The sequence below is a fragment of the Callithrix jacchus genome, chromosome 8 (assembly GCF_049354715.1).
Source record: "Callithrix jacchus isolate 240 chromosome 8, calJac240_pri, whole genome shotgun sequence".
Taxonomy (NCBI): Eukaryota; Metazoa; Chordata; class Mammalia; order Primates; family Cebidae; genus Callithrix; species Callithrix jacchus.
This window is the reverse complement of record NC_133509.1, coordinates 101,451,104-101,476,652: the sequence shown is the minus strand read 5'-3', so window position 1 is coordinate 101,476,652 and position 25,549 is coordinate 101,451,104. Positions and strand designations below refer to the sequence as shown.

General features: G+C 39.8%; 2 protein-coding genes and 1 pseudogene across 65 annotated transcripts in view; 1 reads left to right on the top strand and 2 right to left on the bottom strand.

The window, feature by feature from the left end:
* The window catches only part of GPHN (gephyrin), a 689,342-nt gene extending 673,424 nt beyond the window's left edge, over positions 1–15,918 (bottom strand). For all 50 annotated transcript variants that reach the window (XR_013521272.1, XM_078335184.1, XM_078335182.1 and 47 more), the window contains exon 1: positions 15,507–15,918. Coding sequence is in view for 32 of the 50 variants with exons in the window: in XM_009006165.5 (XP_009004413.1) it covers positions 15,507–15,570 (64 nt within the window). In the remaining 18 variants the exon portion in view is untranslated. The remainder of the gene's footprint in view (positions 1–15,506) is intronic.
* Positions 1,935–15,594, bottom strand: LOC108593668 (peptidyl-prolyl cis-trans isomerase A pseudogene; annotated as a pseudogene). The gene has a single exon (XR_013521287.1). The product of XR_013521287.1 is annotated as a peptidyl-prolyl cis-trans isomerase A pseudogene (transcript).
* LOC144577428 (uncharacterized) overlaps positions 15,122–25,549 on the top strand; it is a 157,133-nt gene continuing 146,705 nt past the window's right edge. For 8 of the 14 annotated variants that reach the window (XR_013521284.1, XR_013521282.1, XR_013521283.1 and 5 more), the window contains exons 1-3: positions 15,122–15,795; positions 18,973–19,035; positions 19,175–19,235. Coding sequence is in view for 5 of the 14 variants with exons in the window: in XM_078335206.1 (XP_078191332.1) it covers positions 15,569–15,795; positions 18,973–19,035; positions 19,175–19,235 (351 nt within the window). In the remaining 9 variants the exon portion in view is untranslated. Of the gene's footprint in view, positions 17,503–18,972; positions 19,036–19,174; positions 19,236–25,549 lie in introns of all 14 variants that reach the window. The other 6 variants (XR_013521277.1, XR_013521278.1, XR_013521281.1 and 3 more) reach the window with 4 other exon arrangements.

Sequence of the window (25,549 nt, the reverse complement as noted above, 5' to 3'; positions counted from 1 at the left end):
CCTGACTAACATGGAGAAATCCTGTCTCTACTAAAAACACAAAAAAATTAGCTGGGCATGGTGGTGCATGCCTATAATCCCAGCTATTCGGGAGGCTGAGGCAAGAGAACCACATGAACCCAGGAAGCAGAGGTTGCAGTGAGCCAAGATCACACCATTGCACTCCAGCCTGGCAAGAAGAGCAAAACTCTGTCTCAAAAAAAAAAAAAAATTCAAAAAAATAGGGATTTTATATGAAATATCTTTTTTTAAGCATTGGAAACAAATACTTTTTCTAAAATACAGTAGGGACTAATGAAACGTGTAGTAGTCAATTATGGCCAGTGGTCCATCAATTTGCAAATTCTGATGTATGATCCACATACACATATTCAAATATATCAAATATCTGATTGTATACAAAAGAATAAACAAAAAGATTTTTTTTTTTTTTTTTGAGACAGAGTTTCGCTCTTGTTACCCAGGCTGGAGTGCAATGGTGCGATCTCGGCTCACCGCAACCTCCGCCTTCTGGGTTAAGGCAATTCTCCTGCCTCAGCCTCCTGAGTAGCTGGGATTACAGGCACATGCCACCATGCCCAGCCAATTTTTTGTATTTTGAGTAGAGACGGGGTTTCACCATGTTGACCAGGATGGTCTCGATCTCTTAACCTCGTGATCCACCCGCCTCAGCCTCCCAAAGTGCTGGATTACAGGCTTGAGCCACCGCGCCCAGCCCACAAAAAAGATTTTTTTTAGTGCTTAACACTAGAGAGAAACTAGAGAAGTAATGTAATGAGGCTTAATTTCACATTTTACCTTTCTGTATTATTACATAATAACACACAAATATACTTTAATAAATTTTACTAATTAAAAGAATGACATAAGAATTTAGGAGCTTTCTCACTGGCAAATTTTTTAAATTTTCTTTTACATTTTATGTTGACATACAATAATGTACATATTTATGAGGCACATAGTGATGTTTTAATACATAAAATGTATAGTGATCAGAGCCGAATAATTAATATATCTATCATCTTGAACATTTATCATTTCTTGGTGTTGGGGACATTCAATATCCTGCTTCTAGCTATTTGAAACTATATATTACTGTCAACTACAGTCACCCCTACAGTGCTACAGAAGACTAGAATTTATTTATCCAGTCTAGCTGTAATTTTGCATCCTTCAACAAATCTTTCCCGATACCCGCTTCCCTTGAATCTTCCCAGCCTCTAGTATCCTTTGTTCTACTTTACTTTTGTGAAACCAACTTTTTTTTAAGCTTCCACATAAGAGGACATGCAGTGTTTTAACTTCCCATTCCTGGCTTATTTCACTTAATATAATGTCCTTCAGTTCCATCCAGGTTGCCATGAATGACAGGATTTCATTCTTTATGGCTGAATAGTATTCCATTATGTATATATACCACATTTTCTTTGTCCATTTATCTTCTGTTGGACACCTAGATTGAATCTATATCTTGGCTATCATAAATAGTGCTGCTATAATAAATATGGTACAGATGTCTCTTCCGTATACTGATTTCCTTTTCTTTGGGTAAATGCCCAGTGGTGAAATTGCTGGATCATATGATAGTTCTATTTGCAGTCCTTTAAAGAACCTCAATATCATTCTCCATAGTGGCTGTTCTTGTTTACATTCCTTTCAACAGTATATAAGAGGTCCCTTTTCCCTACATCCTTGGCAGCATTTGTTGTTCTTTGCCTTTTTGATAATAGTGATCCTAACTGGGGTGAGATAATACCTTACTGTGGTTTCGATTTTCATTTTCCTGATGATTAGTGATGCTGAACATTATTTAATATATTTTTTGCCATTTGTGTATCTTTTGAGAAATGTCCCATTTTTTTAATCACATTGAGTTTTCTGCAGTTTTGTTTGTTTGCTGTTGAGATATTTGACTTCCTTGTATATCCTAGGTATTTTTTTTTTTTTGAGAGGATGTTTGATGTTTATTTTCACCTTGCGCTCAGGACTGAGCTAAAGTACTAAGACACTGAATGATGTCACTCAGGGAATACGTCACGAGACTATAGTACTGAGACGCACAAGTGCTGGTGGCAATAATTCACACAGAGGGAACCAGCCAGACAATAAAACAAAAATTGCAGAACACCCCAAGTCATTAAATCTGACACCCTTAGGATAGGCAAATTTGATTGCTGTGTTAAAAACCCTAGAGGTCAGTTAAGGTGGGCATTTGGGAGGTTTTCTAAGATTATCCTGACATACTGTTCACCCTATACATCTAATTGCCAGCACTATGTATTTAATTTCATGAAGAGTCAAGTCCTCAATCAAGGAAAGGCTATCCCTTTGACCAGATCGCCAGCACTGTTGAAGCTTAAGCTTTGTTACAGAAAAAGCCTGGGCACAGTGGCTCAACAACAGTTTGGGAGGCTGAGGCAGGAGGATCAGTTGAGGTCAGGAATTTGAGACCAGCCTCACCAACAAGATGAAACCCCATCTCTGCTAAAAACACAAATATCAGCTGGGCATAGTGGTGCGTGCCTATATTCCCAGCTACTCAGGAGGCTGAGAAAAAGAGAATCACTTGAACCCGGAGGCAGAGGCTGCAGTGAGCCAAGATAGTGCCACTGCACTCCAGCCTGAGTGACAGAGATTATCTCAAAAAAAAAAAAAGCTATTAACATTTCTCAATTTGTCACACTAGTCACTCTTAAGAACACCTCTAAATGCATAAACTCATTGAACACCAGTCCAACCTTCCAGCTCCTTGCTTTTCCTGCCTCTGCCTACTTTCAAGAGATGGGGCCTCACTCTGACACCTAGGCTGGAGTGCAGTGGCATGATAATAGCTCACCACAGGCTTAACTCTGGGCCCAAGCAATCCTCTCACATCAGCTAGGACTACGGGCATGCACCACCAGGACAAGCTAATTATTTTTTGTAGAGAGAGGTGTCACTATATTGCCCAGGCTGATCTTGACTCCTGCCCTTAAGTGATCTTCTGTCTCAGGTAATACATTACAGGCCGTGAGACACCACGCCCAGCTGCTGCCTACATTTTCAATATTCCACTCAACAAACATTGAGACTTCCTGGGTCTGGAAAAGTAAAAAAAAAAACCTAAGCACTATGTAAAATTAAGCAAAAAAATGATGTTTCAGAAGTAGCCTATTACTGCTTAAAATAAAGCCTACATCAACACCCTAACTCAAACAAGGACAGACAATTGTTATTTAGTCTTTATTTCATAATCATAAACTTAACTCATCTCTGCAATCCAGCTAGGCATGGAAGGGAACAAGGAAAACATGGAGCCCAAAGGGAACTGCAGTGAGAGCACAGATTTTAGGATACTGCGAGCACATGGGGTGGAGGGTGCTCTCCTGAGCTACAGAAGGAATGGTCTGGTGGTTAAGATAAAACACAAGTCAAACTTATTAAAGTTGTCCACAGTCAGCAATGGTGATCTTCTTGCTGGTCTTGCCATTCCTGGACCCAAAGCGCTCCATGGCCTCCACAATATTCAAGCCTTCTTTCACCTTGCCAAAGACTACATGCTTGCCATCCTTCCACTCAGTCTTGACAGTGCAGATGAAAAACTGGGAACCATTTGTGTTGAGTCCAGCATTTGCCATGGACAAGATGCCAGGACCTGTATGCTTTAGGATGAAGTTCTCATCATCAAATTTCTCCCCGTAGACGGTCTTGCCACCAGTACCATTATGGCATGTGAAGTCACCACCCTGACACATAAACCCTGGAATAATTCTGTGAAAGTAAGAACCCTTATAACCAAATCCTTTCTCTCCAGTGCTCAGAGCACGAAAGTTTTCTGCTGTCTTTGGAACCTTGTCTGCAAACAGCTCGAAGGAGACGTGGCCCAAGGGCTCGCCGTCAACGGCAATGTCGAAGAACACGGTGGGGTTGACCATGGCTGATACTACGAGGCTCCAGGCAGCGGCGGTGTCTGCAAAGCACTATCCTAGGTATTAATCCTCCGTCAGATGAACAGTTTACAAATATTTTCTCCCATTCTATCGGCTACCTTTCATTCTGTCAATTAGTTCCTTTGCTGTGCATAAGCTTTTTAGTTTGCTATAATCTACTTGTTTATTTTTGCTTTCATTACCTGTACTTTTGAGGTCTTATTTATAAAATCTTTTCCCAGACCAATGTCCTGAAACATTTCCCTATGTTTTCTTCTAGCAGTTCTATAGTTTCCTGTCTTACATGCAGGTCTTTGATTCATTTTAATTTTTGTACAGAATAAGAGGTGAGGCTCCAGTTTCATTCTTCTGCATATGGATATCCTTTTTCCCAGAAACATTTCTTGAAGATACTGCCCTTTCCTCAGCAAGTGTTCCTGGTACCTTTGTCAAAACTCAGTTGGCTGTAGATACGAAGATTAATTTCTGGGTTCTCTATTCTGTTCCTTTGGTCTATATGTCTGTTTTTACACCAGTATCATGCTGTTCTGGTTACTATCACTTTGTAGCATATTTTAAAGTCTGATAGTATAATGTCTCCAGCTTTGTTCTTTTTGTTCAGGATTGCTTTGGCTATTCCAGGTCTTTTACAGTTCCATACAAATTTTAACTTTTTTTTTCTACTTCTGTGAAGAATGTCATTGGTATGGAATGTCACTGATAGTACTACACTGAATCTGTAGATTGCTTTGGGTAGTACCTACTTTCAGTTTAATTCAAACTTAACTTCTACAATGTGGATATTAATTTTATGAAAACATAATTTTTAAAGTTTGCACTATAATCAAAATGTCCTGTACTCACTCTTAGGTGAAAGTAAAGAAGGGAGCACCACTGTGTAAATGTTTATCTTTTTACATCTGAAAGCAGTGTTTTGTTTTTCAAGACAGAGTCTCGCTCTGTCATCCAGGCTGGCGTGCAATGGCACAATCTTGGCTCACTATAACCTGGCGCAATCTTGGCTCACTATAACCTCTACCTCCTGGGCTCAAGCAATTCTCCTGCCTCAGCCTCCCAAGTAGCTGGGATTACAGGCACGCACCACCACGCCCAGCCAATTTTTGTATTTTTAGTAGAGACAGGGTTTCACCATATTGCCCAGGCTGGTCTCAAACTCCTGACCTCAGGTGATCCACCCATCTCGGCTTCCCAAAGTGCTGAGATTACAGGCATCAGCCTCTGCACCCAACCAAAAGTAGTATTTTTACTCTATTCAGTTTCATATGTATAAGATACCCAACAGTTCTTAACCGTGAATTAGACTTTAAAGATTGTTAATTTCAAGTGCACTTTAATGTGTTTTTTAAAAGAACAATAAATAATTAAAGGAAACATGTCATTTTCACTTAGCATTAAGATTGCACTTAATCTCTTTCACTCATAAGTTTCTGCACTTTTATTAACATTTGCAGCATCATGCAGACACATTTAGCCATGATACTAAAATCACGAAGTACTATACAAAGAAATAAAGCTATTTATTATAGTAATACCTACTCATTTTCTGATACCCTGAACACAAAGTGAAAATACTTGCTTTTAGACTCTCACTTCAATTCTAACTGGATGTAATATCACAAATAATTCTTAGCAAGTTTATGTGGTTCCCAAGGATATAGATTAGAAACCAGAAGAGGAAAGGCAAGTGGGTAAAACCTGGAAAGCAAAAACGTTATGAAAATATACTATCACTTCACAGTAACAGATATTCAGAAGAGAATGTAGAAATATAATTGCCGGCCAGGCATGGTGGCTCACTCCTGTAATCCCAGCACTTTGGGAGGCTGAGGCAGATGGATTACTTGAGGTCAGGAATTCAAGATCAGCTTGGCCAACATGGTAAAACCCCATCTCTACTAAAAATACAAAAATGAGCCAGGCACACCTGTGGTCCCAGCTACTCGGGAGGCTGAGGTTGAACCTGGGAGGTGGAGGTTGCAGTGAGACAAGATCACGCCACTACATTCCAGCCTGCGTGAGAGTAAATGAGACTCCATCTCAGAAAAAAAAAAACAAAAACCAAAAACTATAATTGCAAAGCATAGTCATATTTGTGCTTCAATTCTGCCACTGCCACTGTCACTGATGTAGTCTTTAGAAAGTTACTTAACCTCTCTACTCCTCAGTCAATATAAGAGGAGTAAGACAGTACTTAATAAAAATTGTAAAGATTAAATAATATATCCAAAGTGCTTAGCATAAATAAAACATATAATTGCCTAATAAATGTTAGCTAAAATTATTTAAACCTGATTAAACAAAAAAAAATATGTTTAATATCTCCTATCTTAGAAAGCAGGAAATATGTTGCAGTTTAAAAATTTATATCAATGGGCTGGGCTCGGTAGCTCATGCCTGTATTCCTAGCACTTTGGGAGGCCAAGGCAGGCAGAACATTTGAGGTCAGGAGTTCAAAACCAGCCTGGCCAACATAGTGAAACCCTGTCCCTCGTAAACACACACACATACACACACACACACACAGAGAACCAGGCATGGTGGCGGGTGCCTGTAATCCCAGCTACTCATGAGACTAAGGCAGGATAATTGCTTGAACCTGGGAGGTAGACGTTGCAGCAAGCTGAGATTGCACCACTGCACCCTAGCCTGGCTAACAGAGTGAGGCTTCATCTAAAAAAATATGTAATTTCTATTTTTAAAAAATGGCTTCACATAAAAACAATATCCAACTCGACTGAAAAATGTTTTCATGGTAGTGCTAGAATATATGCTCCAAAACAAGAAAGATTGAACTGTCTTAATCACTATCGTATCCCTCACTTAGTATAGGGCCTTGGTATGAAGTAGGTGTTGAATATTTAATATATTTCATTTCTTACATTAACCCAACAATGTAAACATACTTACCCCCATGTAAAGGTAAGGAAACTGAAGTAAAATGTTATTTATCTTGAAAGTGGGAGAAGAGGTATAACTTTTGACTCCCATCAGTGTTTTGATCGGCATAATCAACCTTCAAACATAAGAGCATTTTTAGAATTTTTTGACCTATAATTTCAAATTTTTAGTTTTTAAGAAATCAAATTTCATTACAATAATCATACAAATGATACAAAACTAAAGCAATATACAAAATTTAATACTATAAAACATCTCAAAAACACATCATTTAAATATCATCCTGTTACCAGAAAAATATACCTTTTAAAAACTATTCAACCTCACTTCATCTACCCTGAAATGTCATTTTAGTAATAATAGCCAAGTTCTGGTTTACTTAAGTGTTTCCTAAGGTACTATATAAATTTCATACCACCCAATTTTTTTATTAAACACCTTCTATCCAATTACTTCATTAACAGATGCTACGACAGAAAGGCACAAAAGAAGTAAAGAACACAACCATATGTCTCAAAAACTTTAAAATCTACTTTGAATAAGACATGTATACATGAAACAGCAGCAAACTGCTCCAAAGCAACATATAAAGAGGAAGGAGCCAAAAATGGCTGAGTATCTCAAATGAAAATGCTAGGCATTTCCACATGCGTTACCTCTGTTAGTTCTGAAAACTCTGTAAGTAGATATTGCCATTTTCATTTTGGAGAAGAAAACTGAAATTCAGAGAGGTTAAATAATTTCCCAAAATAAAGGGCAAATAAGGGTCTGAAATCCAAGTCTAACTGACTCCAAAGTTCTTTCCTTTTTAAACTACACCATGCAGCCTCCCATATGCAAATGATTACAGGGTATAGACATTTATAAACACTGTAAGGAAAAGAAAGGCATCATTGAAGAGAATTCCAAGGAAAGATTTTATTGACAAAGTGAGTCCTGAGCTGTCTGAAACCTAACTATAAGACTGATAATAGTAAAAAGATTAATGTCACAAAAATTTTACTAAATATTTTCCTTCTTTGATCATTCTTCTATTTCTTATTCTCCTGCATGTTTATGTGTAGCCTACCCCCTCTACAATCATTCCCATTATAAAGATATAAAAAAGTTAACTAGGTCTAATACCCTATATTTCTCTTTCCTGCTGGTCAGAAGGCTAAAAGACAGAAATATATATTGCCATGAGAGCCTTGAAGTGATCTTAAAGAGTGATTTCTTCATTTTAGTGGTAAGAAAACCTGAGAGAGGGTTATATAATATACTTAAGGTTATAAAACTTTACTAACCAGAATAGTATGAGAACATTGTTTTTTCAGTGTTCTTTCTATGATCCAGTGCTCCTTAATTTTTTTGCCAAAGAGCCAGTAACCGAAGAATGATGAGATCTGGAGCTCACTTGAAATATATGGGTTCACTTGAAATTTCTTTGAAGTTTCTGATTTCATCTTAAAACCTCACATGAATTCTAAACTTTTTGCCCAATTTACTCATGCTTACCTTAATATTAAAGTTATTTAAATTAATACCATCAAGTAAAGTTGGTACTTAAAAATTTTTGTTTGTTCCCACAGCTTAGATTCTAAACCTTATGATATCCATTGACACAAGGTAATGTACTCCAGTTTGAGAAGTATGCCCCAAATTATGGTGACAACTCTTTCACCATATACTTGCTCCTTTATTTTTCAAATTTAGAATTCTTTTTAAAGCATGGTAAATTTAATCATACTCTCTATAAATGTATAAATACTGACAAAGCTACTGTTAAAGTTGCTGAGGCTGTTCAAACACAAAATTTTCAAGCTCTACTTAGTTAAAATTAATTGACTACATACAATTTAGTTTATAAATTCACTAAAGAACCTGGATAGAACTTCTACTTAGCAATACTTCACTAGACATTTCCTTCGAGAGGTCACTCAAAAGCATTTTTTAATGAAAGATAATATGCTATTCCTATTGACTACAGTCCCAATTACTTCTAAGCAGGTTAAACAATCTTTTCTTCTTCCTTGGTATTTATCTTCTCAGCCCAGATGCGAAGGAAGAAATCCTTTGTGGTTTCATTACTTTCTTTTTTTTTTTTGAACATTTCAAATTCCAAATACACTTCATTGTTCTTCAATCCTATTTACAAAACAGAGTAATAGATTTTATCTATTTCACAGACTGTTTTTAAAAACATCATGTTCAACTTAGCCAGGAATCTATCACCAGTAAGAGTAAAAACAGACTCTCATTTATCACTTTCTCCCTAAAAACACACTGTTGATTTTCTACTATATGCCTGTTTGAAGCCAAATAGTCATATGTGTTTATAAAATATTTAAAACTATTACTGTATAGCAACTAATATCACTAATATGGCAATGACAGTATTAAGTATATTCACTTTGAAGTTAGTCATGTGTTTTTAATATAGTTAAAATTCTTACTGTGTAGCAACTAACACTTTATCAAGTCTTTGACCAATGATGATAGTACTAAGTATATTCATTAGAAATTGGCCGGGCACGGTGGCTCAAGCCTGTAATCCCAGCACTTTGGGAGGCCGAGGCGGGTGGATTACGAGGTCAAGAGATCGAGACCATCCTGGTCAACATGGTGAAACCCCGTCTCTACTAAAAATACAAAAAATTAGCCGGGCATGGTGGCGCATGCCTGTAATCCCAGCTACTCAGGAGGCGGAGGCAGGAGAATTGCCTGAACCCAGGAGGCGGAGGTTGCGGTGAGCCGAGATCGCGCCATTGCACTCCAGCCTGGGTAACAAGAGCGAAACTTCATCTCAAAAAAAAGGAAATTAATTTAACATTTTCCTACTTTGACAAAACATTTAATTCTCTAATACATTGCTTCCAACAAAAAATTCACAAAAGAACAATCTAGATCAACAAATAGGCTTCCTTTCAACAATCATATAGATCAATATTGAAAACAACAGGTAAGTTTGCCAGAACACAGAATTCTACTTAGCAGGGTGTAATATAATTTGCCTACTTAATGATATCTATTCTCAAAACAGATACAATATGTATATATCCTTATCCATAAATGGGCTTTTCAGAAAATAATATTGACACATAATACACAAGAATAGGTTTTAAGAATGTAAAAAAGTAAATGCATAACAATTTCAGAGTTATAAGAATAGCATCTGCTTGGCTTAGAACTTGCTTTTTTGAATAACATCATTTATGAATAACTGAAATACTCCCTACGTGTTACTGTAATATTTTTGGTGTTCTAATTTACAATTAGTCTTTTACCTAATCTCTAGTACCTAGTCTTATATTTGTTCCAGTATCTCTTACTGATTTCAAATCAACAGGTTAGTGCAATTAAAATGTATATAACTATAGCAAAAATATGATTTTTAAAAATGCCCTTTCCCAAAACTTTGTATCTTTTTCTCATTCATGCCACTATTCATGACAATTTAGGTAATGGATTATCATCTTTAGCTAAGTAACTTGGCATCAAACATTAGCTGTAGCTAACTAATAAGATATTAAGTAGCCGATGGAATAGATTCTATATTATATGCATATATGTAGTCATTATTTTCCTAGTAATGTTTCTGCAGAGCTTTTACAGTGGTAAAACTAGTATGCTGCTTTGATAAACAGCTTCTTTCAAAATAGAAAAAACTATGTGAAGAGTGACACATTCAAAATACTGACTAAGTATAGGCCGGGCACAGTCACTCACTCCTGCAATCCCAGCACTTTGGGAAGCCTAGGTGGGTGGATCATGAGTTCGGGAGTTCAAGACCAGCCTGGCCGATACAGTGAAACCCCGTCTCTACTAAAAAAACACAAAAAGCTGGGTGTGGTGCTATGCACCTATAGTCCCAGCTACCTGGGAGGCCGTGGCAGGAGAATCACTTGAACCTGGGAGGCGGAGGTTGCAGTGAGCCGAGACTGCCCCACTGCACTCCAGCCTGGGCAACAGAGTGAGACTCCATCCCCCAAAAGAAAAAAATTAATTCTACATCTCCCCTACATCTTGTTTCTAATTTTAAAGTAGCAGATACTTGTTTATTTGCTTCATGTTATTCATTAAGCACATTACCTTTAGTCTCTGCTATAAATAGTAATAGAAGTACAGAACATTAGACACACAAATATTTCTTTTTTATTTATTTATTTATTGCATTTTAGGTTTTGGGGTACATGTGAAGAACATGCAAGATAATTGCACAGTTACACACGTGGCAGTGTGATTTGCTGCCTTCCTCCCCTTCACCTGTATCTGGCATTTCTCCCCATGCTATCTCTCCCCAACTCCCCACCCGCACTGTCCCTCCCCTATTCCCCCCAACAGACCCGAGTGTTTAGTGCTGCCCTCCCTGTGTCCATGTGTTCTCATTGTTCAGCACCCGCCTATGAGTGAGAACATGCAGTATTTCATTTTCTGTTCTTGGACACACAAATATTTCAAAGTAGACCTCAGGTCACCAAACACCATGTAACTTTCATTTCTGTCAAGACAACATAAGACAGTTTCAAACAAAGATATTTTTCTTAGAGATGGAAAATAATATTCAACATAAAATGTTTCCATATACAGCCTATTTTATATACATAAAGGTTCTCATTTTCCTGATTTAAAAAATTAGTTTAGGGCCGGGCGCGGTGGCTAAAGCCTGTAATCCCAGCACTTTGGGAGGCCGAGGCGGGTGGATCACGAGGTCAAGAGATCAAGACCATCCTGCTCAACATGGTGAAACCCCATCTCTACTAAAAATACAAAAAAATTAGCTAGGCATGGTGGCACGCGCCTGTAGTCCCAGCTACTCAGGAGGCTGAGGCAAGAGAATTGCTTAAACCCAGGAGGCCGAGGTTGTGGTGAGCCAAGATCGCGCCATTGCACTCCAGCCTGGGTAACAAGAGCGAAACTCCGTCTCAGGGAAAAAAAAAAAAATTAAGTAGAATATCCATGTTACATTAATTATCATAATCTCAGTTTCAAGTACTTAATTCAAAAGAATTAGCTGGGCGTGGTGGTGCATGACTGTAGTCCCAGCTGCTTGGGAGGCTGAGGCAGCAGAATTTCTTGAACCCAGGAGGCAGAGACTGCAGAGAGCCGAGATTGAAACACTGCACTACAGCCTTGGTGACTGTGTAAGACTCCCTCTCAAAAAAAAAATCAGGCCAGGTGCGGTGGCTCAAGCCTGTAATCCCAGCACTTTGGGAGGCCGAGGCAGGTGGATCACAAGGGCAAGAAATCAAGACCATCCAGGTCAACATGGTGAAACCCCGTCTCTACTAAATATATAAGAAAAATTAGCTGGGCCTGGTGGCGCGTGCCTGAAATCCCAGCTACTCGGGAGGCTGAGGCAGGAGAATTGCCTGAACCCAGGAGGCGGAGGTTGCGGTGAGCTGAGATCACGCCATTGCACTCCATCCTGGGTAACAAGAGCGAAACTTGTCTCCAAAAAAAAAAAAAAAAAAAATTCAAAATAATGAAGAAAAAAAAATGCTTCTGCTAAATATTTCCCTTTCTACCACTATTCTTTCATAAACCTAATATAGTTAATTCATTTGATAGGAGGTCTCAAGAGACTGTGGTAAATTTGGCAAATTCATAACTGAAATAAAGATAACAAAAACATCTAAAGGATGAAAAGTTTCAAGGTAACAATATCATCTAAAGGATGAAGTTTCAAAGTACAAGTAATTTTCAACAGGTAATAAAAAATGTCACAAAGAAGTCAATTAAAAACTTTAGAAATGACAATATGATTTCACAAAATACTAAGTAACATATTGTAAAAATGTGTGTGTGGGTAGATCACACTTTCCACTATCTTTGTAAAATAGATGTAGATAAAATACTTCAAAGTAGTATTATGAAGCATGCCAAGGAGATTTTTTAAAAGAGGCCCTCCACCTTTTAAGTGAGTCACAAATTATAATTTATGAAAACTACAATTCAACACAACTTTCTTTAGTATGAAATCACAGTACATGAGTTCAGTAAAGAATAATTCTACATGGTAAAACCACAACACTTGAAGTTCTAAAATACACAAAATTGTATAATACAGCTTCATTTTTGTAAGTTCTTTCCCCCAAATCATATGGTATATCAGGCAAGACCACAGAAATTAAGCTGTTGATAATGAAACCCACTAGTTACAGACTGAGGAAAATCAGTGTTCTTTCCTCTCCATCATAGTAGACAATATCTGTATCAACAACTTTTGAAGAAAAAGCCTGAGTGATTTCTGACTTCAAATATTCATGTTATCACCAAAACCTATTTTCCGCTATTAGCACTTTTTCCAAAACTGCAGCTGCCTTTTCATTCCTTCAGCTACAACCTTGTTCCTGGCCCTAGACTTTTCCCCCTAGACCACTATACCTCATTCTCACAAGACAGCTTCCCCTGATTGTCTTTAATTCCACTGTCAATGTTAATTATTATCTTCTCCCTGACATTTTACCTATGCCACCTACCTATTCCACTTGAGCTTTTCAAGGCCTTTACATTGCATTTTTATTCTGCTCAGGAGCCTCATCATCAACTACATATTTATTTATAAGATGGATGCTGGCTTTCAACTCCCCTTAAAATTGCTAGTTTTTTCTTGACTCTAATTAATGTACTGAATTCTACCTTCAGGTAGTCATATTTGCCCCCAATCCATCTGAATATGGAATTTCTTTTGCCCCAAACTCATAGGTAACGTATTTAGAAAATTTTTATACAATAATTACATACAATGTTTCTTCACTTGTTTGCATATCAGTGTTATCTATATTAGACCATAAGGATACCAGATAAGGGCTGCATCTTTCAAAGCAGTCTGTACAACACCTATCTGCTATGCCACTTTTACGAAGGTAAGATGATTCATTAAATGAAACTAATATTTAATGTGAAAGGTTAAGTTAAAAATGCTCATTTAAAACATATTTCTACGGTTTAACTTTTAAACATCTATGGCCTTTTTTATTTCTACAGACAGCTGACATATTTTGGTTTCTCACTACTCTAATAATTGTCAAAAAAAAAAAAAAGGCTAGAACTTAAAGTGCAAGTTGAGAGTAGATAAAGAATATATTCTTTCACATCCCGCCATCAGATTATTCAAAAAATTGGCAATATCAGCTCCAATAATTCTAAAATACAACTGAATCTTCACATAACCAGTTTCAGAACCAAAAGAAGAGAACAGCGCACCTTCGGATTTGGGGGTTCCCTTTTCTGCAACTGGTTTAGACTACTTTCTCTATCTCAGGGTCTTTTGATTAGGAAAATTCAATTAATCGCCATCGACATACCTAAAGAATACCAGGGAAAGGCAATCCTTTACTTAAAAAAGAGAAAACGGGCCATTGGATATCTCCTTTTCATAAAATTCAGCAGCAAAATTAAGCTTTTCACTCAGTATCTATCGGCAGTCTCGGACATTATTTTTCTGCCTAATAATAAAAGCACGTCTTATTCAATTTAGTCCCTTCTCCAGCACCGTCTCAACCTGTCAGAATTTGACAGTTAAAAAAAATTAAAAAAAGAAGTAAGGGAAACACTAGGATTCCCGTCCACATTGCTTCTTTTTCCGAAATCACATCACTGAGTCTTGGATTTCCTTCACTCCACAGTAAGCCCTCAGATTCCAAATATAGTTCTTTAACCTCTGCCTCGCCACTCAATTACACATAAACCTTGCCAACAACAGAATCACAGCTGAAACCCCTACAAATCGGCTCGCTGTTCATCTTGGAAGTCATGCCCTGCAGCAACTGCCGATCGCCGAAGTGACGGATATTAACCAAATTCAGTGCAAGAGAATCAGACATGCAGAGCACACACGGCTTCTGCGAGGGAGGGAAACGCGACCCGGGAAAGGTGCGCTCCTTTAGCAGCCCCGGGACACTCAACGGGGTGGGGGTTCCCAGAAGGGAGGGGGAGAGAAGCCCGAGTAGGGGAATCCTTCCCTCTCAAGTAAAAAGAGCTGGATCCCCCGGCCACAGGCTGCAGCCAGTCTTCGTCAAAGAAACGACGAGGCAGACAGAGGGCCCCTTTGCTCGGAAAGACAGAATGCAGACACTTTCCGACGTCCGGACGCAAGCTGATTCCCAAACCCCCGAGGGAGGCAAAGGGTGCCCAAGGGTGGCTGAGGGGATGCCCGACCCACGAGGGACAACCCGAGGAGGAGCAGTTTCATCTGATTAACACCTGAGTCGCGTTCGGGCAAGCACAGCTAGTGGTGTGGGGCCGGCCGGGTGGGGGGAAGGGGAGGAAGGAGGTGGAGATAGGATTCCCCCCTCTGCCAAAAGAGCATTAGAGGAGGAGGCGCCCCGGCCAGCCGAGAGCGGCGTGCTTCAGACTGCGGAGCCGGGATCCCGCCGCCTGCACCGGGAGCGCGGAGCCCCGCAGCGCCCTCTGCACCGGCCCCTCGGTCTCCGGGGGCCAGGGACTTCGTCTGCGAAGGCGCTGGGGCCTGACATCCCACGGAGTCGACCTAGGCTCCTAGGCGGCTAGGAGGAGGACCCGCGGAAACACCCACAATCTCCGGCAGCTCTCAGCGGTTGTAAAATGCACCCCCGCGGTTCCCTTCTTCAGCCTTCACTCCTCCCGAGGCCGCAGAGAAGGGCCACCACAGGCGAAAAGCCTACGGCAAGTCAGGGACAGCAGCCTCAGCGTTCCCGAACCACCTCCCCTGGTTACCTGTGAGGACTCCGACACGGATTTGATGGTCGTGGTTAGTGAGGATCATTCCCTCGGTCGCCATGTTTCCCAGCGCAGTCACCGCACTGACAGAAGCCGGGAGAAACCGGAGCCCGGAGCGCGCGGGCCGGGAGCGCGCTCGCCTAAGAGAGCGCGAGGAGAGCGGGGAAGGAGGGGGAGGCCGCAGAGTGCTTGGTGGCCTGAGTAGGGGAGAGGCCGCACCGAGAGTGCGCGGGTCCGCGGGAGGGGCGGAGTCAAGACACGCGACCCCCAGTCCAGCGAGAAAGAGGCAAGTTGGGAATCAGACGCACGGTGGCCTGACGGGGAGAGCGCGCGGAGGCGGCGGAACGAGGCAGGAGAGAGTCGAGCCGTTCTGCGGAGCGCGAGACCCGAGGCAGCTAGATGGCAGGACAGAGGAAAGGAGAGCACACGCTCTGGAGGTTGCGGGGGCGGACTCGGGGACAGGGGCGGAGCTACACCCCGAGGCGTGGAACTCGTGGAGAGTGAAGGGAGGAGCGAGACCTCGGGTGCTGAGTACTGGGAGCGGGAAGGAGCCGGCCCAGCCTGAGTAGGACCACGGACCGCTAATGGGCGCGCGAGTAGCGCTGGATTGGCTGAGTGAACGCGGAGCGGGTGCGCGCGAGGCACGGACGTAACCTCGGCCGGGCCCCAGACAAAAGCAATCCCCTGCCGAGCCTGGCGCCCGGTCGGTTGTCTGCGCCTTGGGCTGGCTCTCGCCGCGGGGCAGGCCTTCTAAGAGCGGACTGCGGGGGGAGCGAGGCTGGCTCAGCACTCCGAGTCTCCTCTTGAAGCCCTCGGGAGCGGCCGGCTGCCCCACTGAAGGCTCTGGGGAAGCTAGAGGTGGCTTAGAAAGCTGCATGGGTGGCAGAACGGCGGCTACTATGACAGCCCGCCGTGGGCGAAGAGGGAGGTATCCTGTCCCGCCAATTCTTAGCCGCTGGCTTCCTCAGTCGGCTCTCCTCGAAGGAGGATTTCCGCCTCACCTATGCTTTCGGATTCCATCTCCAGTCATTGCCTACAAGAGGATCCTCACAAGCGAAGCTTAGGAGTCTGAGGCAGGGCAGCTGGAGTGGAGTTACCTGGCTTTTCTTCCTCCTGCTGTCCCACGGTTTGGTGGCCTTAAGCCCCCTCGTCACGAGCGCTGCTTTTAGATGAAAAGCATATATCTCCTTAGCAAACGAAAATACGTTCCACCTGAACCACAGTCCAGTGAGGCGGTGATTTTCATTTCAGTATTCGTGGAATGTGAGATTACCATGAAAATAGATTTTGTTGCCATTTATTTCCATGTGCCTTTCATAAAACATGTTTTTAATCACCTGTGGCTATTCTACGTTAGTTTCTTAGTGACTGTCTTTCTGGACCTTTCAAATTCTGAATTTTAAAAAGTTACATGCGTGTGTGTGTGCTTGTGTGCACACATGTATATATTTTTTCTTCTTAGCTGTAGTAAACCTGGAAGCATAAAAGTGAAAAGCAAAGTGAAGTATTAAAAAATGTGTAATGTCAGTGTTTATACAGAAATCTCAAAGTCACTTTGATGGTTGGTTATGAATTTTTTGTTTTTGTTTTTCTTAAGACGGAATCTCGCTCTGTCCCTAGGCTGGAGTACGGTGGCGCAATCTTGGCTCACTGAAACCTCCACCTACCCGGTTCAAGCGATTCTCCTGCTTCAGCCCCCGAAGTAGCTGGGATTACAGGCACGCACCACCACGCCAGGCTGATATTTTGTATTTTTAGTAGAGACAGGGGTTTCATCATGTTGACCTCATTGGTCTCGATCTCTTGACCTTGTGATCCATCCGCCTCAGCCTCCCAAAATGCTGGGATTACAGGCGTGAGCCACCACACTCGGACAGTGATGAGTTTTTTATTGTTCCATTGGGACATTACTCATCCTCTGAAGATTCATGTGCTTATGTATTTCATTTTAAATAATAGGGCCTACTCAAAGTACATGATGGATGGAATCGAAGTGAGTAAAATAAATTGATGGGGGTTTTTTTTCTTTCTTTTTTTTAGTATGTGTGTTGCTAGTATCTTTGACAGTGATTAAAAATGTTAAGCCAGGTCATGAACTCATTTCCCATCATTGTCACCTTAGATCCTGGTGGCCAACAGGTAGTTAACTAGTTTCAAATGGGAGATAAAGATAAGAAAGTATTTCCAAGGGAATTATTTCCTTTTTCTCAAACTAAACATGAAGAGCAAATAGTTGGTTATATTGTTATCTTTCTAACCTATCTTTTCTTTGTAATATACTCTAACGATTAGAAAATATCTTGCGCTTGGCCAGGCACGGTGGCTCGCACCTGTAATCCCAGCGGTTTGGGAGGCCGAGGCAGGCGAATCACGAGATCAGAAAATCGAGACCATCCTGGCCAATATGGTGAAACCCCATCTCTACTAAAATACAAGAAAATTAGCCAGGCGTGGTGGTGCACGCCTGGAGTTCCAGCTACTCGGAAGGCTGAGGCAGGAGAATTGCTTGAACCCAGGAGGTGGAGGTTGTAGTGAGCTGAGATTGCGCCACTGCACTCCAGCCTAGCGACAGACTGTGACACCGTGACTCCGAGACTCCGTCTCAAAAAAAAAAAAAAAAAAAAAGAAAAGAGAATATCTTGAGCTTTTAAAGAGATAAGGTCTAAATCTGCCCACTAACAGGTTGTGACCTTAAGCAAATTTGGGCCTTTTTTATGGTGGTAGACTAAGTAAGCACTCCTTTAATTAGAATATTCTATAATTATTCATGGAAGGAAACTGGCACTTCATTTCACAAGTCAATAATGGAGAAGAAGAGACTAACTTTGCATTCACAAAAGGGGTGATGGTTAAATTCATGAAAACTTAGGTGGGAAGAGTGGATATGAATTAAACATTCTAAAGCAGCAGTCCCCAACCTTTTTGGCACCAGAGACCTGTTTTGTGGAAGACAGTTTTTCCATGGATGGGGATGGGGAGGGGTGATAGTTTTAGGATGAAACTCTTCTAGAACACCCCAGATCATCAGATATTGATCCCACGCATCTGCAGTTCATGATAGGATTCAGGCTCCTATGACAATCTAATATGGTCACTGATCTGACAGGACGCAGAGCTCAGGTGGTAATGGTTGCTGGCTGTTGTGTGGCAGGGTTTCTAACAGGCTGCAGATGGGTACCTGTCTTTGGCCCAGGGTTTCGGGTCCCCTGTTCTAAAGTATATGGAGGTTTATTAATATTCATTATATTTTGCTAAGTATTAAAATTTCCAAAAAGTATTAGAACCAAATTATAATAGATGCATGTCTTTCAACAGTTTTTCTTAAGCATTCTCAAATTCAGCAACATTTTACAGACAAAACTTACACAGGAAAGACACAGTGACTTTACTGTCTAGAGTGACCTTTTACTGCTGGTTATTGAATGAATATTACAATATGTACACACCATTACTCTTGTTACAGTGTGATATTTCTTCAGAATTCATCCTGGAATCAAACGTTATGCCAAAGAAAAACTTCTGAAAGGTAGGAGAGAGTACCATTTTCCAAATATTGATAAATGTCTTAGGAAACATGGGACATGGGGTGTGATGGGGTTTGGGGTGGGAGTTTGTTTGTAAATAATTAGAAGTGCCCAGGAACAATGTATTCTTTCCATTCTTAGGGTTTTCAGCATGAAAACTGCAAGAATTTCTATTAACCCTTTGAGACAACATAAAAAATAGGTAAGCATCTGGCTTTCATTATGATTATGATGGAGTTGAAACTTTATATTTTAGTATAAAGGAAGTTAGTTTTTTTGTTTTTTGTTTGTTTTTTGAGACAGAATCTTGCTCTGTCAGCCAGGCTGGGATGCAGTAGCACAGTCTTGACTCACTGTAACCTCAGTCTCCTGGGCTCAAGCAATTCTCCTGCTCAGCCTCCTGAGTAGCTGGGATTATAGGCATGTGCTGCCATGCCCGGCTAATTTTTGTATTTTTAGCAGAAGCAGTGTTTCACCATGTTGGCCAGGCTGGTCTCGAACTCCTGACCTCAGCCTCCCAAAGTGCTGGGATTACAGGCTTGAGCCACCATGCCTAGCTTGAAGTTAGTTTTTTTTTTTTCCAGTACTGATATATTTACACTTAGCCTACCAGTTAACTGTTATTTTTTCTGTGGTTAATCACAATTTCAGTATAAGCAAGGCAAAATCTCATTCGGCTTTTCTGGGTCCAGACTCTCCTCCATGTACATACCTATGATAAAGTTTAATTTATATAGTAGTCACAGTAAGAGATTGACGGCAATAACTGATAATAAAATAGAACAGTTATAACAATGTTACGTAATAAGTTATGTTAATGTAACTTTATGTTTATGTAATAAAAGTTATATGATCTCTCTCTCTCTCTCTTTCTCTCTCTGTCTTAAAATATCTTATTGTACTGTACTCACCTATTTTCAGACCAGAATTAGTTACACCAGTCCTAGGAAAAAAAAAACACAGTGCCTGATTCAGCCAGTTTAAAGTTCATCTTGACCATAATAAAGCTTTCTTTGGGGAAAAAAATACATTAAAAGCAACGAAAGCTTTTAATGCTTTTAAAGTATACTATTTTTTAAATGGTAAAATACACATACATAAAATTTACCATTTTAACCATCTAAAAGTATACAATTCAGTAGCATGAAGTATACAGTAGTCCTCCCTTATCTGCAGTTTTGCTTTTCTTGGTTTCAGTTACTCTATCCCTGAAGTCCACAATTGGAAACACAGATATCTGATGACATATTTGGTTGCAAGCAACTGATTCTAGTTGAAGCCAAAAGAAATTCATTGGCTTATGCACCTAACAAGTCTGGACTTGTATAGCTTCAGGATTGGCTAGATTCAAGGTCTGAAACTGTGTCATCAAGATGCCACTTTCAGCTATGCTTTCTTCTTTGTTCACTTCATTCTCACCTTGACTCTTCCTACATGGCAACAAAGATGGCATTGGCTTCTCTAGGCTGTGTGTGTGTGTGTGTGTGTGTGTGTGTGTATACACACACAAATATATACACATATATTTTTTTAAGAGAGAGACAGGGTCTCTCTGTGTTGCCCAAGCTGGTATCAAACTCCTTGCCTCAAGATATCCTCCTGCTTCAGCATCCCAAGTAGCTTTGTTTACAGGTATGAGCCACAGCGTCTGGCTCTAGGGTATAATTTATATCAGTACCGCATTATAGTAAACATTTTGTATATATAAAATTTTTTAATCTAGTAAATGTGAATATATGTAACCTACTGTATTAGTTTGTTTTCACACCTACTTATAAAGACATACTTAAGACTGGGCAATTTACAATAGAAAGAGGTTTAATGGAGAACTCACAGTTCCACGTGGCTGGGGAAGCCTCACAATCATGGTGGAAGGCAAGGAGGAGCAAGTCACATCTTACATGGATGACAGCAGGCAAAGAGAGAATGAGGAAGATGCAAAAGCTGAAATCTCTGATAAAACCATCAGATCTCTTGAGACTTATTCACTACCATGAGAATACTATGGAGCAAACCACGCCCATGATTCAGCTAGCTCTTATTGGGACCCACCCACAACACCTGGGAATTATGGGAGTACAATTCAAGATGAGATTTGGGTGGGGATACAGAGCCAAACCATATTATCTCCATAAGCAAAAGCTCCATAGAGTTCTCAATTTTTAAGAACATAAAGGGTCTGGAGAACCAAAACTGAGAATCATAGATTTATGTCATGTGCCAATCCCCAAAGCACTTATAAGGCAAGGGGAGTGGCATTTTCTGTTTAATTAGGCCTTACTCACATACTTGTCCAAAGGATGGGGATCAGCTACACCTCTACCAAATGGACTGAGTTTGAGGGAGGATGAATTTGGGTATCTTACCTAAGGGTAAGCTTAGCAGTTAGTTCGACTCTAATTACAAACCCCTCTCTCTCTTCGTTATACTATAGAGGTTATTCTTTCCTGAAGGCTCCAGTTTAAACCTTTAATTCCACCTACACAGTCACATATTAATATTCAGAAGGTAGAGAAGTTCTTCCCAGGTATGTTCTGACAGTTTACAAATGTAGGAGGTCTCCATTTTTGTGGCTGTATATCTGATAAAAGAAGAAAACCAAGAACAAAAAAAGTCTGATTTCTAAGGAAAGCACTAATTTTTCTCCCTCAAAAAAAAAAAAGTAGACCATAGAATAGAAGAGGAGGGCATTACTGATATAGGAAAGGAAAATGAGATTTGCTAAATGGGAAAATAATATTAAGTGCCCCAGAATCTATTTGATTTCTTAAAAGGGCTCTGTCTGCAATGCCTTCATTTTTTAGGATTCAATATATATGTCATGAAAAGATAGCTCCAAGCTTAAAAACAGACATGGATTGAGTTTAAGTGGACCTTTTAAAAAATCAAAAGCATCATGCTTTTCTACCGTTGTTAATTAGTTTCCATGTAACTAAAATTTATCTTAAAGCTCAGCATCCTCAGAAAAAAATATTTTTCCTTAAAAAGCTTGTACAAAACAAAAATTATTTTAACCTAAGTAATCTCATTTTCCCCAGGTTGACTAATAATTGAAGGAAATATAGTTTCCAGGAATGCTTGTATCATATTTTACACTTTAAATGAACCTTAGGTAACTTTTCATGTTAGGAATTATAAGTGAATTTGTGAAAGAAGTAGAGAAGATGGATTTTTAGTTGTCCTGAAAATTCTCAATTTTACCATGTAATAATTACATTTCATTTATATCTGCCTGTGTATCTCCTGCTGTGAAATTGATTGGTTGTAAAGCCAAGCCTCCCTTTCCAGCACAGAACCTTGTGCTCTTCTCATTTCCTAATATTTGTTGACTAAATGCAAAACATATGAAGCAATAGGGACTTTGAATTGGTAGCAATGCAGGCTCCTCCCAAGGTGATAGAGGGACCAAAAGACATTTTACTTGGGGAGCAATTCATGCAACAGTGTAAGGCAGAATGTAAGGCAGAATGTGCATTGTCAGTTCCCTCTTTGATTATTGCAATTCTAGGCTAAAGATGAAACTATCAGGCTGTTGTTACCCTTATTTCATTTAGGAAAGAAGTGTGACAAACATTACTAATCACTTTCTGGCAAAGCAAAAAGGCAGTTTTTGGGGGATGAAATGCTAGCAGATACCCTCTGCATAGCTAGAAAGTCAAGATAAAATAAATGAGATAAGCTACAAAAATAGGCTACCCAAAGTTATGATTTATAAATATATTGCTGATGGGACAGGTTTTTCCTCAACTACCTTGAAATTGAAAAGTGTCGCCCATATATGGTGAAGGTTATCAGAGATTTTATTCTCAGATGAAAATCATCGGAATGTTATGAGCACAAATAAAACTATAATAATGATGTTTCAATCCCAAATACTTTTTGATTACTAATTCAGTTTCCTATAATTTGATTTGGAGGTAGGAATACCCTAAATATAGATATATTCCCACCAAATTATAAGGTATAGCCCTCTCTGTAATTTAATATTGGGTTTATCAGCTAATCTCTTGGGAGTTTGAGTAGCTTGAATAAATCTCTGACCTTTTGAGTAAGTTGACCATATAAATTTGTCTGTATTCACAAAGCTGAGATCCATTTCCTGGATTCACCAAAATGCAGACACTCATGAGGAGCCATCCAATCTAACTGAAATTGTATACTGCCTAATATGAAGTCTTAAAGACAAAGTAGGATAACAGGCTATCCCAGTTTTGTGTTTTGAAAAAAATTAAAAGCTTTGGAACATTTGAAGGAAAGTTGTTAAGCCTGACTGATAATGAACATAAAATGTAAATACTTTGGTAATGGCACATAATTCACTTTTTAAGAAGTTACAACCTCAGCTACCAAGTAAACTACTTTATTTCATGTTGTAGTTAACAGAAAAAAAGTGGGGTGGAGGGGAAAGGTCATATAATAATCCAAACTCACTAGTGATTTAAAAAAACAAAACACCATACTTTAAAAACCTTCAAATGATGCTCTTTTAATCCAATTTTAAAATTGGGAATCTACAGCCCTGCGGTTAAACGACTGTTCAAGGTAATCAGTAGTACATTCGGATTTTATATTTCTTTCTTTTTTTTGAGACGGAATTTCTCTCGTTACCCAGGCTGGAGTGCAATGGCGTGATCTCAGCTCACCGCAACCTCTGTCTCCTGGGTTCAGGCAATTCTCCTGCCTCAGCCTCCTGAGTAGCTGGGATTTACAGGCACGTGCCACCATGCCCAGCTAATTTTTGTATTTTTAGTAGAGACGGGGTTTCACCATGTTGACCAGGATGGTCTCAATCTCTTGATCTCGTGATCCACCCGCCTCGGCCTCCCAAAGTGCTGGGATTACAGGCTTGAGCCACCATGCCCGGCCGGATTTTATATTTCTATCTTTTATTCACATTGCCCTGTCTAATCCAATAGATGGAAAATCTCTCAGGACTGCCAAAATCTCTCAGGGACTAAATAAGTACAGTGGTGGCTTTCCTGAAACAATGTAAATTATATAATCTACTAACTTGGTAGAATATGAAACTAATCATCTCAGGGTTTTAGAGCTCATTATTTTTGTGGTTAGGAGAGGAAAGATATGAGGTAGATTGGAATATGAACTGGCAGTATTAATACCTAGGCTCTGGTAACCAGCTCTGGCCCCAATTAACTGTAAGAATTTAGACACCTTTTCAGTGTATCTGAACTCCAATTTCCTTTTTTGTAAAGTGAAGGAAACTTTATACTTATTTAAAGTTTCTTCTAATGCCAAAATTCTGTGATTTCTTGTAAACCTTCTCAAGTGCAAAAGTACATTTTTTAAAAATTCATCTTTAAAATGCATCTTTAAATTGACCTTGAGAGAAACAAGAGTTTGAATTGGTTCCTTCACTTTTGCTTATTACCAGAAAGTATAAGGGATTCCTATGGATTATGAAGTGTTTTGTGACAAATCAACTCTTCTATACTGACATGAGATAGGAAATTACAACTTAGAGTAAAAGAAAATATCTGAAGATCTCAGGAACTGCAATATAATCCACTGGTAATGTACACAAGGCAGGACATCAAGAAACCTGGGACTTAGAAATTAATTTTCTGTGGCCTTATGCATATCAATTATGGAGCCTCTATGAAAAGCTAGGCACTGTGTTTGGCAGTCAAAATGAAAAGATAACAAGATAGAATCCTGGGCCTCAAAGAGCTCACCATCTGGTGAAGAACGTAGCTGAAAAAAACCAATAATTGCAATACAGTTCACTTACTGCTATGACAGATGTAAGAGAGCCTAGCAGCGAGTCTCAAACCTGATTACACGTTAGAATTTCCTGAAGAACTTTTAAAAAATGTGATACTTTTGCCCTATCACTTGGTTACCATGATTTAAATTATCTGGGGTGGACCCAGTAGAATGCTGTTTTCAAAGCTCTTAAGGGGATTCCAATACACAGCTATGATTGAGAATCAGTGGGATAGAAAGGCAACAAATTTAGTCTTAAGACAAACAGGCAATAGTCAGGGATACAGGAGAGAAGTATCTTTCCACTTTGTACGTGAAGCTAATAGAACTCATAATATATCGGGAGAATTTTAAATATTAATAGTTCTGTTCTCTGTGGAGTACAATGTGGGATGTATGAGAGAAGGGGGACATAGTGAAAGATGAGACTGAGAAGCTAGGCAGGAGACAGATCATTTATGGTCTGTGAAGGAGCTTGGACTTCAGCAAGAAACCAGTAGGGGAGTAACATCTCATTTATCTTTTATAAAAGATAGCTTCAGTGGTACTGTGGAAGATGAATTAGAGGGACTAGAAGCAGGGAAACCAATTAAGAAGTTTTGGTAATCCAGGCAGGAGGGAGGGGCTGGAAAAAAAAGTGATACTAGGAAGGTGATTGATATTCAAGGAATAGATAACAAGGGGGCAGAATCAACAGGGCAGTTTGATGTTTTTGGTGAGAGCATAAGAGAAGTCTATGGCATATAATTTTACTTATTTTGTCCCTACTTTTGCTCATTTTCCAGTGGTGGA